Genomic DNA, 19,800 nt, shown 5'->3' on the forward strand with positions numbered 1-19,800 from the left:
ACATACTGTAATAGGAGGGATGAGAGGGTTAGACATACTGTAATAGGAGGGATGAGAGGGTTAGACATGCTGTAATAGGAGGGATGAGAGGGTTAGACATACTGTAATAGGAGGGATGAGGGTTAGACATACTGTAATAGGAGGGATGAGGGTTAGACATACTGTAATAGGAGGGATGAGGGTTAGACATACTGTAATAGGAGGGATGAGAGGGTTAGACATGCTGTAATAGGAGGGATGAGATGGTTAGACATGCTGTAATAGGAGGGATGAGAGGGTTAGACATACTGTAATAGAAGGGATGAGAGGGTTAGACATACTGTATATACAGTTGAAGTCAGAAGGTTTGAGGTCATTGCTTTGTGATGGCCACTCCAATACCTTGACTTTGTTGTCCTTAAGCCATTTTGCCACAACTTTGGAAGTATGCTTGGGGTCATTGTTCATTTGGAAGACCCATTTGCGACCAAGCTTTAACTTCCTGACTGAAGTCTTGAGATGTTGCTTCAATATATCCACATAATTTTCCTTCCTCAGGAAGCCATCTATTATGTGGAGTTCCCTCCTGCAGCAAAGCACCCCCACAACATGTTGGGATGGTGTTCTTCGGCTTGCAAGCCTCCCCCTTTTTCCTCCAAACATAACGATGTTCATTATGGCCAAACAGTTCTATTTTTGTTTCATCAGACCAGAGTCATTTCTCCAAATAGTATGATCTTTGTCCCCATGTGCAGTTGCAAACCGTAGTCTGACGTTTTTATGGTGGTTTTAGAGCAGTGGCTTCTTCCTTGCTGAGCGGCCTTTCAGGTTATGTCGATATAGGATTCATTTTACTGTGGATATAGATATTTTTGAACCTGTTTCTACCAGCATCTTCACAAGGTCCTTTGCTGTTGTTCTAGGATTGATTTGCACTTTCGCACCAAAGTACGTTCATCTCTAGGAGACAGAACGCATCTCCTTCCTGAGCGGAATGATGGCTGCATGGTCCCGTGGTGTTTATACTTGCGTACTATTGTTTGTACAGATGAACGTGGTACCTTCAGGAGTTTGGAAATTGCTCCCAAGGATGAACCAGACTTGTGGAGGTCTACAATTTTTTTTCTGAGGTCTTGGCTGATTTCTTTTGATTTTCCCATGATGTCAAGCAAAGAGGCACTGAGTTTGAAGGTAGGCCTTGAAATACATCCACAGGTACACCTCCAATTGACTCAAATTATGTCAATAAGCCTATCAGAAGCCTCTAAAGCCATGTCATCATTTTCTGGAATTTTTCAAGCTGTTTAAAGGCATAGTCAACTTAGTGTATGTAAACTTCTGACCCACTGGAATTGTGATCTCGTAAATTATTATTGAAATAATCTGTCTGTAAACAATTGTTGGAAAAATTACTTGTGTCATGCACAAAGTAGATGTCCTAGCCGACTTGCCAAAACTATAGTTTATTAACAAGACATTTGTGGAGTGGTTGAAAAACAAGTTTTAATGACTCCAACCTAAGTCTATGTAAACTTCTGTGATATGTGTGACTGCATACTGTACATGCCCTGAGGTGGTGTAGAAACGTGTGAGTGCCAAGTGTATGTAGATTATGGTGTGTACATATTGTATAGTTTATATAGATTATGGTGTATACATATTGTATAGTTTATATAGATTATAGTGCGTGTATACATATTGTATAGTTTATATAGATTATGGTGTATACATATTGTATAGTTTATATAGATTATAGTGTGTGTATACATATTGTATAGTTTATATAGATTATGGTGTATACATATTGTATAGTTTATATAGATTATGGTGTGTGTATACATATTGTATAGTTTATATAGATTATGGTGTATACATATTGTATAGTTTATATAGATTATGGTGTATGTATACATATTGTATAGTTTATATAGATTATGGTGTATGTATACATATTGTATAGTTTATATAGATTATGGTGTATACATATTGTATAGTTTATATAGATTATAGTGTGTGTATACATATTGTATAGTTTATATAGATTATAGTGCGTGTATACATATTGTATAATTTATATAGATTATGGTGTATGTATACATATTGTATAGTTTATATAGATTATGGTGTATGTATACATATTGTATAGTTTATATAGATTATGGTGTGTGTATACATATTGTATAGTTTATATAGATTATGGTGTGTGTATCCATATTATATAGTTTATATAGATTATATTGTGTGTATACATATTGTATAGTTTATATAGATTATAGTGTGTGTATACATATTGTATAGTTTATATAGATTATAGTGTGTGTATACACATTGTATAGTTTATATAGATTATGGTGTATACATATTGTATAGTTTATATATATTATAGTGTGTGTATACATATTGTATAGTTTATATAGATTATAGTGTGTGTATACACATTGTATAGTTTATATAGATTATGGTGTATACATATTGTATAGTTTATATAGATTATAGTGCGTGTATACATATTGTATAGTTTATATAGATTATGGTGTATACATATTGTATAGCTTATATAGATTATAGTGTATGTATACATATTGTATAGTTTATATAGATTATAGTGCGTGTATACATATTGTATAGTGTTTATAGATTATAGTGTGTGTATACATATTGTATAGTTTATATAGATTATAGTGTGTGTATACATATTGTATAGTTTATATAGATTATGGTGTATGTATACATATTGTATAGGGTTTATATAGATTATGGTGTGTGTGTATACATATTGTATAGTTTATATAGATTATGGTGTGTGTATACATATTGTATAGTTTATATAGATTATGGTGTATACATATTGTATGGTTTATATAGATTATGGTGTATGTATACATATTATATAGTTTATATAGATTATGGTGTATGTATACATATTGTATAGTTTATATAGATTATGGTGCATACATATTGTATAGTTTATATAGATTATGGTGTGTGTATCCATATTATATAGTTTATATAGATTATAGTGTGTGTATACATATTGTATAGTTTATATAGATTATGGTGTGTGTATACATATTATATAGTTTATATAGATTATGGTGTATACATATTATATAGTTTATATAGATTATGGTGTGTATACATATTGTATAGTTTATATAGATTATGGTGCATACATATTGTATAGTTTATATAGATTATGGTGTGTGTATCCATATTATATAGTTTATATAGATTATAGTGTGTGTATACATATTGTATAGTGTTTATAGATTATAGTGTGTGTATACATATTGTATAGTTTATATAGATTAGTGTGTGTATACATATTGTATGTTTATATAGATTATAGTGTGTGTATACATATTGTATAGTTTATATAGATTAGTGTGTGTATACATATTGTATAGTTTATATAGATTATAGTGTATGTACACATATTGTATAGTTTATATAGATTATGGTGTGTGTATCCATATTATATAGTTTATATAGATTATAGTGTGTGTATACATATTGTATAGTGTTTATAGATTATAGTGTGTGTATACATATTGTATAGTTTATATATATTATGGTGTGTGTATACATATTGTATAGTGTTTATAGATTATAGTGTGTGTATACATATTGTATAGTTTATATATATTATGGTGTATGTATACATATTATATAGTTTATATAGATTATAGTGTGTGTATCCATATTGTATAGTTTATATAGATGATGGTGTGTGTATACATATTGTATAGTTTATATAGATTATGGTGTATACATATTGTATGGTTTATATAGATTATGGTGTATGTATACATATTATATAGTTTATATAGATTATGGTGTATGTATACATATTGTATAGTTTATATAGATTATAGTGTGTGTATACATATTGTATAGTTTATATAGATTATGGTGTATACATATTGTATAGTTTATATAGATTATGGTGTATGTATCCATATTATATAGTTTATATAGATTATAGTGTGTGTATACATATTGTATAGTGTTTATAGATTATAGTGTGTGTATACATATTGTATAGTTTATATAGATTATAGTGTGTGTATACATATTGTATAGTGTTTATAGATTATAGTGTGTATACATATTGTATAGTTTATATAGATTATAGTGTGTGTATACATATTGTATAGTTTATATAGATTATAGTGTGTGTATACATATTGTATAGTTTATATAGATTATGGTGTGTGTATACATATTGTATAGTGTTTATAGATTATAGTGTGTGTACACATATTGTATAGTTTATATAGATTATAGTGTGTGTATACATATTATATAGTTTATATAGATTATAGTTTATATAGATGTATGTATACATATTGTATAGTTTATATAGATTATGGTGTATGTATACATATTGTATAGGGTTTATATAGATTATGGTGTGTGTATACATATTGTATACATATTGTATAGTTTATATAGATTATAGTTATAGTGTGTATACATATTGTATAGTTTATATAGATTATAGTGTGTGTATACATATTGTATAGTTTATATAGATTATAGTGTGTGTATACATATTGTATAGTTTATATAGATTATAGTGTGTGTATACATATTGTATAGTTTATATATATTATGGTGTATGTATACATATTATATAGTTTATATAGATTATAGTGTGTGTATACATATTGTATAGTGTTTATAGATTATAGTGTGTGTATACATATTGTATAGTTTATATAGATTATAGTGTATGTATACATATTATATAGTTTATATAGATTATGGTGTATGTATACATATTGTATAGTTTATATAGATTATAGTGTGTGTATACATATTGTATAGTTTATATAGATTATAGTGTGTGTATACATATTGTATAGTTTATATAGATTATAGTGTGTGTATACATATTGTATAGTTTATATAGATTATAGTGTGTGTATACATATTGTATAGTTTATATAGATTATAGTGTGTGTGTATACATATTGTATAGTTTATATAGATTATGGTGTATGTATCCATATTATATAGTTTATATAGATTATAGTGTGTGTATACATATTGTATAGTGTTTATAGATTATAGTGTGTGTATACATATTGTATAGTTTATATAGATTATAGTGTGTGTATACATATTGTATAGTGTTTATAGATTATAGTGTGTGTATACATATTGTATAGTTTATATAGATTATAGTGTGTGTATACATATTGTATAGTTTATATAGATTATAGTGTGTGTATACATATTGTATAGTTTATATAGATTATGGTGTGTGTATACATATTGTATAGTGTTTATAGATTATAGTGTGTGTACACATATTGTATAGTTTATATAGATTATAGTGTGTGTATACATATTGTATAGTTTATATAGATTATAGTGTGTGTATACACATTGTATAGTGTTTATAGATTATAGTGTGTGTACACATATTGTATAGTTTATATAGATTATAGTGTGTGTATACATATTGTATAGTGTTTATAGATTATAGTGTGTGTATACATATTGTATAGTTTATATAGATTATGGTGTATGTATACATATTGTATAGTTTATATAGATTATGGTGTGTGTATACATATTGTATAGTTTATATAGATTATAGTGTGTGTATACATATTGTATAGTTTATATAGATTATAGTGTGTGTATACATATTGTATAGTTTATATAGATTATAGTGTGTGTATACATATTGTATAGTTTATATAGATTATGGTGTATACATATTGTATAGTTTATATAGATTATGGTGTGTGTATACATATTATATAGTTTATATAGATTATGGTGTATGTATACATATTGTATAGTTTATATAGATTATGGTGTGTGTATACATATTGTATAGTTTATATAGATTATGGTGTGTGTGTATACATATTGTATAGTTTATATAGATTATGGTGTATGTATCCATATTATATAGTTTATATAGATTATAGTGTGTGTATACATATTGTATAGTGTTTATAGATTATAGTGTGTGTATACATATTGTATAGTTTATATAGATTATAGTGTGTGTATACATATTGTATAGTGTTTATAGATTATAGTGTGTGTATACATATTGTATAGTTTATATAGATTATAGTGTGTGTATACATATTGTATAGTTTATATAGATTATAGTGTGTGTATACATATTGTATAGTTTATATAGATTATGGTGTGTGTATACATATTGTATAGTGTTTATAGATTATAGTGTGTGTGTACACATATTGTATAGTTTATATAGATTATAGTGTGTGTATACATATTGTATAGTTTATATAGATTATAGTGTGTGTATACACATTGTATAGTGTTATATAGATTATAGTGTGTGTATACACATATTGTATAGTTTATATATATAGATTATAGTGTGTGTATACATATTGTATAGTGTTTATAGATTATAGTGTGTGTATACATATTGTATAGTTTATATAGATTATGGTGTATATTGTATATATTGTATAGTTTATATAGATTATGGTGTGTGTATACATATTGTATAGGGTTTATATAGATTATGGTGTGTGTGTATACATATTGTATAGTTTATATAGATTATGGTGTGTGTATACATATTGTATAGTTTATATAGATTATGGTGTATACATATTGTATGGTTTATATAGATTATGGTGTATGTATACATATTATATAGTTTATATAGATTATGGTGTATGTATACATATTGTATAGTTTATATAGATTATAGTGTGTGTATACATATTGTATAGTTTATATAGATTATGGTGTATGTATCCATATTATATAGTTTATATAGATTATAGTGTGTGTATACATATTGTATAGTGTTTATAGATTATAGTGTGTGTATACATATTGTATAGTTTATATATATTATGGTGTGTGTATACATATTGTATAGTGTTTCATAGATTATAGTGTGTGTATACATATTGTATAGTTTATATATATTATGGTGTATACATATTGTATAGTTTATATAGATTATAGTGTGTGTATACATATTGTCTAGTTTATATAGATTATGGTGTGTGTATACATATTGTATAGTTTATATAGATTATGGTGTATACATATTGTATAGTTTATATAGATTATAGTGTGTGTATACATATTGTCTAGTTTATATAGATTATGGTGTGTGTATACATATTGTATAGTGTTTATAGATTATGGTGTGTGTATACATATTGTATAGTGTTTATAGATTATAGTGTGTGTATACATATTGTATAGTTTATATAGATTATGGTGTGTGTATACATATTGTATAGTGTTTATAGATTATAGTGTGTGTATACATATTGTATAGTTTATATAGATTATGGTGTGTGTATACATATTGTATAGTGTTTATAGATTATAGTGTGTGTATACATATTGTATAGTTTATATAGATTATAGGTGTGTGTATACATATTGTATAGTTTATATAGATTATGGTGTGTGTATACATATTGTATAGTTTATATAGATTATGGTGTATACATATTGTATAGTTTATATAGATTATGGTGTGTGTATACATATTGTATAGTTTATAGTGTGTGTATATATATTGTATAGTTTATGCAGCTATATAATAAAGCCCATCATTATAAAGATCATAATTTCAGTAGCTCCTGTTCACAATGTTGCATAAAAAAGTCTTAGTCTCACTAAGGATGTGTGTGTGAGTGTGTGTGTGTGTGTGTGTGTGTGTGTGTGTGTGTGTGTGTGTATAGCTGATCTGTGTGAGCAGGCTGACCCTCTCCTGCTGTAGCTGGCCAGTTGTCTGTAGTTGTGCCTCCATGTCCTCCTCTCTCTGACTCAGGCTGCCCTGGAGACAGCTCACCTCCTTCTTCAGTTTCTGCATCTTCTCTCCAAGGGCCTGCTCCTGCTGAGCCTGCACTGACAGCTACACACACACAGACACACACAGACACAGACACACACACACACACACACACACACACACACACACACACACACACACACACACACACACACACAGACACACAGACAGACACACACACACACACACACACACACACACACACACACACACACACACACACACACACACACACACACACACACACACACACACACACAGACACAGACACAGACATACACACAGACACAGACAACATACATATTATTTAATGTTCAGTGAAACATTATCCCTTATCAGGAAACAATTGCTGCATGTGTGGGTGCAAGTGTGAAATTGAACAAAATCCCAGTCCATATAATTAAAGAAACCGGTGCTGTGAGCAGACTAGAAGAGAAGGAAGGGGAGCATGGAGACAACCAGAGACAACCACAAAACCACTGTGTTCTCCTCTATTCTGCTTGTAGTCAGACCTGTAGAGCTTGTTGTCTGGAGAAGTGGAATCTGATTCCCTGTAATATATGTGGATATTACCCTGTTTCCCCCCTAACCATCGCCCCCTCCAGCCCCATCCAGCAGCAAGTTCTGGAGGTAGTAGGCTAAAAGAATGATAAACTCAACCCCCTCTCCACCCCTCCTCTCCCATCCCCACCCCACCTCTCAACCCGGCCCATCCCATCTCTCTCTTTCTCTCTCTACCCCAGTCCCTCTCTTCACCCGTCTGCTCAGATTAAATGACATCTCCCTGTGAGTCTCAGGAAACGCCAAGTAAAGCAATTACTAATAAGCCTGATGTCCCCCCTTCCCTTTATGTAGGGGGTGGGGGGGGGGTATGTGCCCTTCAGCAAAAATGAATTTTCCAATTGCAGTTAGTTCTGCCATGAATAAATAAACAAATGAATAATTGAGAGGGCAACATAAATAAATAACATCACAAACATTTCACTGGCACTCATAAGTATTCTGCAGATAACTTGGGCTGCATGCTAATGATAAAAACAGTAGATGTAGCAGGTTCCCAATGCATTATTCACCGCTCTCCTCCAACCCAAAATTAAATAAATAAAAATCTTTCAAGGAAGTCAAAACATCCTCTCAGCATTGAAGTGACAGGCCTGTCCCATTTATAACACAAGGACACTCTGGCAAACAAATATCTGACCAGTCAGAGAGAGAGGAATAAATAAACCAGCACAACACAGCGTACGGCCATTGACACGTCCTCCACAAGTTCTCCTTCAAGAAGAAAACTCTGAAATAACACAGAGGGTACATGGGACACAGTCAGGTGTCTTTTCTAAGTTCCATGGTACAGGGCTGGCTGGACACTAACAAGGTCACCATGTCCTTGAGCTTTCTTCTCAGCGATATACCGGGGGGTCTGTGCCCCTGGGAATTCTGCTGGATTTGAGTTGAACAAGCCTCTCCATATACCGGCAGCACTAGGACTCGTCTTCGAAGGCTGTAGAGACTAGGCAGGTCTGTACAACCACGTCCTTGTCCTTGTTGACTAATTAAAAAGAGATGCGCTAGATCTCAGGCCTCACCTCATCCTGAGCTGATTTCAGGTGTTCCTGGATAAAGACATTTTGTATTCGACATCCATTATGGAACATCCTGATACAAGGCCATGGCATTTCTGATTTCCTGTTTGTGAGCTGACCAGCTAAGGGGCATCAAAACGAGGGTTGGTTAGATGAGGGAGAGGAGACAGATGGAGGAGAGATGGAGTAGAGATGTTGAGTGATGTTAAGGCCAGTACCTTGTGCTGTGCAGCCTTGTGTTTCTCAGTGAGCAGGTCCAGGTCATGGCTCAGGTCCAGGTCATGGCTCAGGTCCTGGTTCTCTGTCACCTGAGAAGCCAGTCTTTCCCTCTGTTCCTCCACCTCACGCAGCTTCTCCCTCAGCCTGCCCACCCCAGCCTCCTCCTGGACCAGCTACACACAGACAGAGGAATAGTATGGGTCTAACAGAAGAGAAGCTAATAAAAGAGACTAGCAGAGGTACAGTATATGGATAAACCTATAGACTATTTTAGAATATTATGTACTGGTGACTTTCTATCAAGGTTCAAGTACCTGGGCATAGCAGGTGGTATACTGCTGCTGTAGTTGGACCAGATCCGCTCTGATCTCAGGCAGTCTCTCCTCTTGTCTCCACACACTGGCTATCCTGTAACAAGTGACACGTGTCATTCCATTGTCATAAACATGTCAACACATGGCTCTTAATGGGTCAAATGAAACTTATTTTCTTACCTGCTTTCCCTCTCTCTTTTACTTTCCCTCGGTAACTTGCTGCAGTGCATCTTGGGAGGAGAGCAGTTGTTGGCGGAGAACACGGGCGTCTTCTTCATGGTCCTGCAGCTTCACTCTGAGAGCCACGACCATCTCCTCCTTCTGGGCAAGCTGTGGGACAGGAGGGAACGTAACACACTGAAGAACACATCAAGGACAGGACAGAGAACAGGCTGATTGTACAGTAATAGCTATGTGGAAAGCACTTTCCTGTTCAAAACACAGGCATTATTTGCATTCAGCAAGAAGCAAAAAGGTTCAAATCAAACGTTTATTTACTGTTGTTCTCTATGTTCCGTCTTACTGGGATACAGGAAAACAATGACAGAGAGCGTGATGGTTTTAGTTCCATCCTATAGACACACATAATAACACATAAAGAGGTAATAGTCCAACGAACCATTTAATGGTGGCAACGCTCACAATTGTACATTAGAAAATAACACAATATATATAGACGTTCTGTCCAGTTAGTTTCCCATTTGGACAAAAAACATGTCCTAGATAAGCAAGACAATTTTTCCTGTTTTAGGGAAATGAGTTTTTCTGCAAGCTACATCCCTCCATTCCACTGCAAATTGGAGAATTTATACAGAATTTATAACAGTTCTGCTGCTGTTATTGAGCTTCTGTGAAATTGTTGTGGATTACACATAATTATTGATAAAGCAGCGTTCTCTCTCTGTTTTTGTTGCCCAAATCTGTTAAAATATGATCAGACTCCACATTGGTAACTGAGTAATGAAAACACACGGCTATAGTGATAGTGTTATTTTGTTGTGAGTAATCATACGCATGAGAGACATAGAGAGGCTGACTGGGATGAGGCAATTAACAACAACACTGATACTGAAAACATGTGGAATGGGTGAGTGGGCTGGGGAGGAGAGGGCTGGCTGTAGACTGGGGTATCTAAAGAGTGGCTGAGGATTCCAACCCCAACGCACGCAGACAGACAGACAGACAGACAGACAGACAGACAGACAGACAGACAGACAGACAGACTGACTGACTGACTGACTGACTGACTGACTGACTGACGCAGGAGTATGAGCAGACAGACAGATAGGGGAGTATGAGCAGACGGACAGACAGACACGGGAGTATGAGCAGACAGACAGACACGGGAGTATGAGCAGAGGACAGACAGACACAGGAGTATGATCAGACAGACAGACACACACACACACACACACACACACACACACACACACACACCACACACACACACACACAGACAGACAGACAGACAGACAGACAGACACACAGACAGACAGACAGACAGACAGACAGACAGACAGACAGACAGACAGACAGACAGACAGACAGACAGACAGACAGACAGACAGACAGACAGACAGGAGTATGATCAGACAGCCATACATACATACATACATACATACATACAGACAGACAGACAGACAGACAGACAGACAGACAGACAGACAGACAGACAGACAGACAGACACAGGAGTATGATCAGAGAACCACAAGGTCAGTCTGAGGTTCAACACACATGCTTTCATAGAGCGCTGTGCCTTCCAATGAGCTCAGGCCTCACTCTGAAACAGAGGAGCCTTATTTCCACATAGAACATTCTGATTTTGAGAGGGATATGGCTGAGTGATTTTCAGTTGACCTACTGGAGTTATTCCTAACAGTGGTAGTTAACTGAGTTATAATGTCCCCTTTATCACAAGAAACAATAAAAGGACAAGAAAGAAACACATCAGTAAAGAAAATATATATCCATTCTCCTTTCTCTCTGTGAGGCTAATTTCCACAGAGCCCATTAAGGAGCGTCATTAACCTGCCTGCTAAGCACAAAATGGTAATTAAAACCACGGGGGTCATATGCATTTTAACACGGCCGTGCACTTGAAAGCGAGGAGTGGGAAACAAATCTAATTTCTTGTACATGTCTGCAGATTGCAGCCTAACGTGGAGCTCAGCTTAATTAGACCCCAGTGACCTGATGTGATGGAGCCTGACCGGGCCCTCACTACACACACACTGCAGCCACACCAACCCTGCTCCCTCCCTCCGACCCCCACAGCTCCTAGAACCCTTCCACCTCTCCCCTCTTCTTCCTACCCGTCCCTCGACCCCCCCCCCGCATACCCTCAACCCTGCTTCCTGTACCTCCCCAGCCCCAGCCACTGTCCTGTAGGCCCTCCAGGCTGTGCTGCAGCTCCTGCCTCTGGGCCCCCAGACTGTGGGTCTTCTCCTCCTGTAGTCTCAGGCTTCTGATGGCCGTGTCCCTGGCCCTCTGCACCTCCTCAAGCCCAGCCTCCCTCAGCCTCAGTCCCTCTGAGACAGCATGGTAGCGGTTCCTCCACTCCCACAGCTCGCTATCCCGCTGGGCACTCTCCTCCCACAGCTCCCTGTCCCACTGGGCACTCTCCTCCCACAGCTCCCTGTCCCACTGGGCACTCTCCTCCCACAGCTCCCTGTCCCACTGGGCACTCTCCTCCCACAGCTCCCTGTCCCACTGGGCACTCTCCTCCCACAGCTCCCTGTCCCACTGGGCACTCTCCTCCCACAGCTCCCTGTCCCACTGGGCACTCTCCTCCCACAGCTCCCTGTCCCACTGGGCACTCTCCTCCCACAGCTCCCTGTCCCGCTGGGCACTCTCCTCCCACAGCTCCCTGTCCCACTGGGCACTCTCCTCCCACAGCTCCCTGTCCCACTGGGCACTCTCCTCCCACAGCTCCCTGTCCCACTGGGCACTCTCCTCCCACAGCTCCCTGTCCCACTGGGCACTCTCCTCCCACAGCTCCCTGTCCCGCTGGGCACTCTCCTCCCACAGCTCCCTGTCCCACTGGGCACTCTCCTCCCACAGCTCCCTGTCCCGCTGGGCACTCTCCTCCCACAGCTCCCTGTCCCGCTGGGCACTCTCCTCCCACAGCTCCCTGTCCCACTGGGCACTCTCCTCCCACAGCTCCCTGTCCCACTGGGCACTCTCCTCCCACAGCTCCCTGTCCCACTGGGTACTCTCCTCCCACAGCTCCCTGTCCCGCTGGGCGCTCTCCTCCCACAGCTTCCGACCCACCACGTCTGCCTGGCTCTGCAGCCAACACAGCCTGCACATCGCTCTCCCTCACCTGCACATAGACACACAGTTATATCACAAAATAGACATCTTCAGTCATTCATATCAGTCAGGAGACAAATAGTAACACAACTCACAAACACTAAGAACACACATGTTAACGGTCAAGACACTCATGTAAACACGTCCGACGCTCGTCATCACGGTGTCTGCTGTGGCACAGAGCAGACTGTCCCTCCTGTCACAGCTAGTTCCCAGGATGTTAAAACAACACATCCACAACAGCCCCAGTGAGTTTCCACTAAAACCCACTTAAAGAGCAGGACTATTCTTTATGAACTGACAAACTCACACAGTAACAGGATCAGCACATAAAAGTCCATGCGAATGAAACAAACGAGTGTTAGCGGGGTGTGAATAAACACTGTGGCGCGCACCTCTACAGACCCTTCTATCAATCAACCTGTCTGCACTTTGTTTTGAGAGTAATCTTGTCCAACCACCAGAGAAGCACTCAGCAGTTAGTGGAGCTTGGCTGTGCTTTGAAGGCCGTGGTTTATTGCGATCCCAGAGCACAGTGAGGCCGCGCTGTAAAAACACGCAGGCCCAGAGCTCAACACTCGTCCGGGGTTACTCACCTCACACAGGGATCTAGCGCAGACCTGCAGACCACCTAAAACGCCCGTCTGACCCTTTTCTATTTCTCTCTTGTTCCCTCTCTCCCTCTACAGATTATCACTCCTTCTGTCCCAGGTCTTCCCTCTGCTCTGTTCCAGGTCTTCCCTCTGCTCTGTCCCAGGTCTTCCCTCTGCTCTGTCCCAGGTCTTCCCTCTGCTCTGTCCCAGGTCTTCCCTCTGCTCTGTCCCAGGTCTTCCCTCTGCTCTGTCCCAGGTCTTCCCTCTGCTCTGTCCCAGGTCTTCCCTCTGCTCTGTCCCAGGTCTTCCCTCTGCTCTGTCCCAGGTCTTCCCTCTGCTCTGTCCCAAGTCTTCCCTCTGCTCTGTCCCAGGTCTTCCCTCTGCTCTGTCCCAGGTCTTCTCTGTCCTCCCAGGTCTTCCCTCTGCTCTGTCCCAGGTCGTCCCTCTGCTCTGTCCCAGGTCTTCCCTCTGCTCTGTCCCAGGTCTTCCTCTGCTCTGTCCCAAGTCTTCCCTCTGCTCTGTCCCAGGTCTTCCCTCTGCTCTGTCCCAGGTCTTCCCTCTGCTCTCTCCCAGGTCTTCCCTCTGCTCTGTCCCAGGTCTTCCCTCTGCTCTGTCCCAGATCTTCCCTCTGCTCTGTCCCAGGTCTTCCCTCTGCTCTGTCCCAGGTCTTCCCTCTGCTCTGTCCCAGGTCTTCCCTCTGCTCTGTCCCAGGTCTTCCCTCTGCTCTGTCCCAGGTCTTCCCTCTGCTCTGTCCCAGGTCTTCCCTCTGCTCTGTCCCAGGTCTTCCCTCTGCTCTGTCCCAGGTCTTCCCTCTGCTCTGTCCCAGGTCTTCCCTCTGCTCTGTCCCAGGTCTTCCCTCTGCTCTGTTCCAGGTCTTCCCTCTGCTCTGTCCCAGGTCTTCCCTCTGCTCTGTTCCAGGTCTTCCCTCTGCTCTGTCCCAGGTCTTCCCTCTGCTCTCTCCCAGGTCTTCCCTCTGCTCTGTCCCAGGTCTTCCCTCTGCTCTGTCCCAGGTCTTCCCTCTGCTCTGTCCCAGGTCTTCCCTCTGCTCTCTCCCAGGTCTTCCCTCTGCTCTGTCCCAGGTCTTCCCTCTGCTCTCTCCCAGGTCTTCCCTCTGCTCTGTCCCAGGTCTTCCCTCTGCTCTGACCCAGGTCTTCCCTCTGCTCTCTCCCAGGTCTTCCCTCTGCTCTGTCCCAGGTCTTCCCTCTGCTCTGTCCCACTTTCACCCACTACCTCCCTGTGACTCTATTGACTGGGACAGGTGCCTGTCTGAGCCCTCATTAGTGTGGGATGCCAAGGCCATGCCCAGTAGACATGTGCATACACGCAGACACACACACACCACACCAATCCCCGGGAACACTGCTGACCCACTCTTATGGCCTTTAAGGGCCGACCAAAAGCCTCATTACACGTCGGCTCCCACTGCTTAAGAGGTGAATGTGAAGTTGAAGGGTTGAAAGCAGGCGTTAGAAGATGCCCACTCTGTGTCAGTCAGTCAGGCACCTCACAACACAGCAGCGTGAGAGGAGAGGCCTTGTTAAGCAGCATTGTGTGTCATCCTGTTCGGGGGAAGCACAAAGGTGTCAGCCAGAGCCCAGAGCCACAGACCTTGTCCTTGAGCTGATGCTGCTCGTCTCTCAGCCTCTTCAGCTCCTCTTCTCTACCACAAAGCTGAGGAGAAACACACACAACATGTTAAGTACATAGAGTGGGAGGTTACACAGAAGGGCTGTTATAACAAGCACATTATTAAAGGCCCAATGCAGCCAATTTATATCAATATCAAATCATTAAGTACCTTACTGTAATAGTTTTCCATTAAAATGATCAAAAAGAAACAAAAATAGCTTTTTACCCAAAAACTATTTCTCAAGCAAGAATTTTGCTAGGACTGTCTGGGAGTGGTCTGAGTGGGGAGGGGGAAAAGAAAACAAGCTGTTATTGGCAGAGAGGTTTGGAACGCCTTGTTATTGACCTATTAACTCATTTACCACCTGGTGATGTCACCAAGAAAGCCACAACTCCACCCATGCAAAACCTGCAGATTAGAAGGTATTGTGTAGATTGTATTTCCAACCAGAATTAAGAAATAACAATGATCACATTTACAGAGTTTTTCACTTATTTACAGTGTTAATTTCATCAGCTGTTGCACAATATGAAACAAAAAAAACAGAATTTTGACTGTACTGGGACTTTAATAGCGTTCATATTCTCAATAGTGCTAAGTCTCCTGGCATTCAACAACAGGTCTAGGCCAGTCCAGATGAATAACTAATGCTGTTATCTAGTCCTACTGAGTGGTTGTACCCCTTACCCCCCTCTCTCTCCTCAATAGACCTGGAGTGAAAAGCATCTGAAACCTTAATAAAACAAAGTGCCTCTCCTTTCTTTCTTTGACCTCTTCAGGAATACCTCTTTAAATATTTAAATATTAAGAGAGAACAGCAAAAAACTTACGGCAGGAGTAGAAAGTGCTGAAATATTGAAGGGGTGCTGTGGCTGGGCAGTTTGGGAGCGGTAATGCAGGGAACGAGGGAGGGCAGGGGCGAGGCATTGCGGGGGCGAGGAAGGCCGGGAACGAGGGAGGGCAGGGGCTAGAGGGGCCCGTGGGCGAGGGAGGGCGGGAACGAGGGAGGGCAGGGGCTAGAGGGGCCCGTGGGCGAGGGAGGGTGGGAACGAGGGATGGCGGGGGCGAGCGAGGACATGGTGAGGGATGGCAGGGGCGAGGGTGTGTGTAGGAGAAGAGTGGGAAGCGACAGACCTGACTACCGGGACGGGAGAGGCTGACGCAGGTACCTCAGACTCCTGGGGCTCCCGGGCTTTATTAACAGTGGCCCCTGGCAGGGAGGTGACATTCAGCTGTACTGGAACTCTGGCAGTTAGGGAAATGAAGCCGTACTGAGTGGAGGCCTTAGAGAGCGCTTTATGGTAAACAGCAGCTATTGAGCAAGGAAAGACTTGCCTGATGGAAATGAAATCTTCAGAAACTTCTTAAGTGATAGTTCAATCTGAGTGTGAACATCTTGAGAGTCGGGGGGCAGAGAATGGCACATGAACCCAGTCTGGGTGGGATTGCTCTTATAGAGGTGACCTCTCTTCTTTCAGATCCAAGGAGGATGACATCACTCTTGACCTCTTCTCTCGCAACACAAATACCCTGTATCTGAATGCAACATTCCTGCCCCAAGGACACAAATAGGTCATGTTTTCTCCCTGCACTTGGGATGAAAAGAGCTTTAACTCACGCCTTGAAGGTAGCACAGTTGAGCCTCATCTTAAAGCAGACGTCTTTTTTCCCTCAATAGCTCAGGGTCGGCAGTGTCAAGGCACATAGCCCCACAGCAGTTGCAGTCTTTTGTGGAGCCTCTCTTTGAGCTCAGTGAAAGGAAGGGATGTGCAGTCCAGTCAGGCAGTATAAAGAATCACAACTTATTGAGCAGATGAAGGTACTTGAAGGTACACACATGTTTATATGAATGGGGTTACTGTTCTTCATTGAGCAAAGGAAGGTTGTTATAGACAGCGTGTGTGTTTTTCAAGATTTATGTTTTAATGTCACATGCACAAGTACAGTGAAATGCCTTTCTTGTAAGCTCTGTGTGTGTGTGTGTGTGTGTGTGTGTGTGTGTGTGTGTGTGTGTGTGTGTGTGTGTGTGTGTGTGTGTGTGTGTGTGTGTGTGTGTGTGTGTGTGTGTGTGTGTGTGTGTGTGTGTGTGTGTGTGTGTGTGTGTGTGTGTGTGTGTGTGTGTGTGTGTGTGTGTGTGTGTGTGTGTGTGTGTGTGTGTGTGTGTGTGTGTGTGTGTGTGCGTTACTGATGCTGTCAACTGACAAAGCACTCAATTACCTTTTTTCGCATCTCCTGTCTCCCATTCTTCAGTCTGTCCACCTCCCTCTGCAGCTCACCAAACAGCTCTTCCTTCTGCTGCTGTGCCTGCCTCTGCTCAAAACACACAAATGCCCACACACACACACACACGCACACCCCCGGAGGGCAGAGGTGAGGCACACATGGGAGAGGGAAGTGTCTGTTTTTAAAGGTGTCAGCAGATATCTTTGCATTATGCATATCACACCTCTGAAATGATCCATTAGCAGGTTAGAGCGTGAGAGCTGCTAAATCAGCTGACAGGACACTACGCCAGCACAGACAATATCCTTTACTTTCACTGCCAAATGAGAGGGAGTGTTTGTCCCTACGGAGCAGAGAGAGGGTCGCTGAGCCAGAGAGGAGCACTTTCTCCGGGCCTCTGTCCCTGTAGGACCAGGCCCCCTCTGCTGTCCCCAGAGAAAGAATGAGACACGAGAGAAACACAGACAGACACAGAGAGAGAGAGAGAGAGAGAGAGAGAGAGAGAGAGAGAGAGAGAGAGAGAGAGAGAGAAAAGAGGGACATGGGAGATAAAGAGAACATTCAGCCTCTCCTCAACACCCCCTTGCACATCCAGACACTGATTTATAATTTTAATATCTCTAATTTCCACAGCAGTGGCCGCTTTCCAAATGTCATTTTCCAATTTATGTCAAACCGTGTGACCATTTTTCTTAATACGGCTTATGACAAGCCTGGTCGCCAGGCGGATATGCAATTCAGATTGAGTGTTTTACAGGCGCGGGAGCCATCAGGCTGGGGTGTTTGTGTGTTTATCTTTATCAGTGCCCGTTCAATATTTTTGAGGGGGGAGACCGAGAGCGCCATACACAAGGGAAAATGTGGTTTTACAGGGAGGAAATGGCTGCAGGGAACAAAATAATAATTCTGTCATAAATCGAATAATTACAGTTACCATAATAAGAATTATGATGGCGGTAATGATAATGTATTAAAATAGGTATTAACACTAAGAGCCTGAAATGGAACGTGGGATGGCTTCACGTCATTATACTAATATTTATGTTAATTAAAACAGGGCCTCCCCTTTTATGTACCACTATATCTCAGTGCTAATCGTCTGAGTGGAACACAATGGGGATCGCTGCGGAGGGGCAGGGTGCAGTTCGGGGCTCACCCTGGGGATGGCGCTGTGGAGCTCCTCTCTGGCAAGGCCCGGCTGGCCCTGCAGGGCGGATGTCTCTCTCTCCCACTCCATTTCTCGTTCCATGTAGCTCAGCCAATGACCTCTGGAGCCTCTGCACCTCAGCACTCCTGTCCTGCAGCTAGAGGACATAGAAAGAATAATCATGTCAATCACACACACACACACACTGTACAGACAACTTTTGCTCATGGGAGGTAAGGTATGGTCACACATCCTGGTTGAAACCATAGGCAACAGCATCCTGCTAAACTAAAGGCTTGACAACAAGCAGCTCATCAGACTAGAGAACATCATCAGACTAGAGAACATGTTGGGTAGTTCCTCACAAGACTCTTAATTTGGCTAAAAAACTCCATACGATCCATATGATTGAGAGGTCTGGATGTTGGCGCTGAGGTCCAGCTCTCTCTGTGGGTGTTGGCTGGCTCTGTGATGTAGCTGTGACTCTCCATTCAGCTGGCTGCTGAGAGGCCTGAGAGAGAGCCGGGCAGGCTGGCCTACGGCAGGCCCTAATAGCCCATAATGATCACTGGGAACTTATTCAACAAGGAATTCATTCCTGGCTGGGGCCCGTGTGTGTGGCTGGCCTGTTTATGGTTGTACATTATGGTGCGGTCTGGTATGACATAGCGAGTCTCGCCCCACTGCTCCTCCCTCTGCCAACCACCTATCGTCTCGCCCCACTGCTCCTCCCTCAGCCAACCACCTATCGTCTCGCCCCACTGCTCCTCCCTCTGCCAACCACCTATCGTCTGCTCCTCCCTCTGCCAACCACCTGCTGCCCTCCCTCTGCCAACCACCTATCGTCTCGCCCCACTGCTCCTCCCTCTGCCAACCACCTATCGTCTCGCCCCACTGCTCCTCCCTCTGCCAACCACCTATCGTCTCGCCCCACTGCTCCTCCCTCTGCCAACCACCTATCGTCTCGCCCCACT

General features: G+C 41.1%; 1 protein-coding gene across 6 annotated transcripts in view; it reads right to left on the reverse strand.

The window, feature by feature from the left end:
• The window catches only part of LOC118393858 (putative golgin subfamily A member 6-like protein 3), a 30,785-nt gene extending 13,037 nt beyond the window's left edge, over positions 1-17,748 (reverse strand). For 2 of the 6 annotated variants that reach the window (XR_008064182.1, XM_052462245.1), the window contains exons 1-7: positions 17,075-17,489; positions 15,682-15,732; positions 15,435-15,497; positions 10,101-10,250; positions 9,921-10,014; positions 9,606-9,779; positions 7,718-7,867 (exon numbers count right to left, since the gene is read on the reverse strand). Coding sequence is in view for 5 of the 6 variants with exons in the window: in XM_052462245.1 (XP_052318205.1) it covers positions 7,718-7,867; positions 9,606-9,779; positions 9,921-10,014; positions 10,101-10,198 (516 nt within the window). In the remaining variant the exon portion in view is untranslated. Of the gene's footprint in view, positions 1-7,717; positions 7,868-9,605; positions 9,780-9,920; positions 10,015-10,100; positions 10,251-12,281; positions 12,420-15,434; positions 15,498-15,681; positions 17,049-17,074; positions 17,490-17,673 lie in introns of those variants that run through there. The other 4 variants (XM_052462248.1, XM_052462246.1, XM_052462247.1 and 1 more) reach the window with 4 other exon arrangements.
• Between the last annotated feature and the right edge of the window lie 2,052 nt (positions 17,749-19,800).

This window comes from Oncorhynchus keta, chromosome 14, assembly GCF_023373465.1.
Source record: "Oncorhynchus keta strain PuntledgeMale-10-30-2019 chromosome 14, Oket_V2, whole genome shotgun sequence".
NCBI lineage: Eukaryota > Metazoa > Chordata > Actinopteri > Salmoniformes > Salmonidae > Oncorhynchus > Oncorhynchus keta.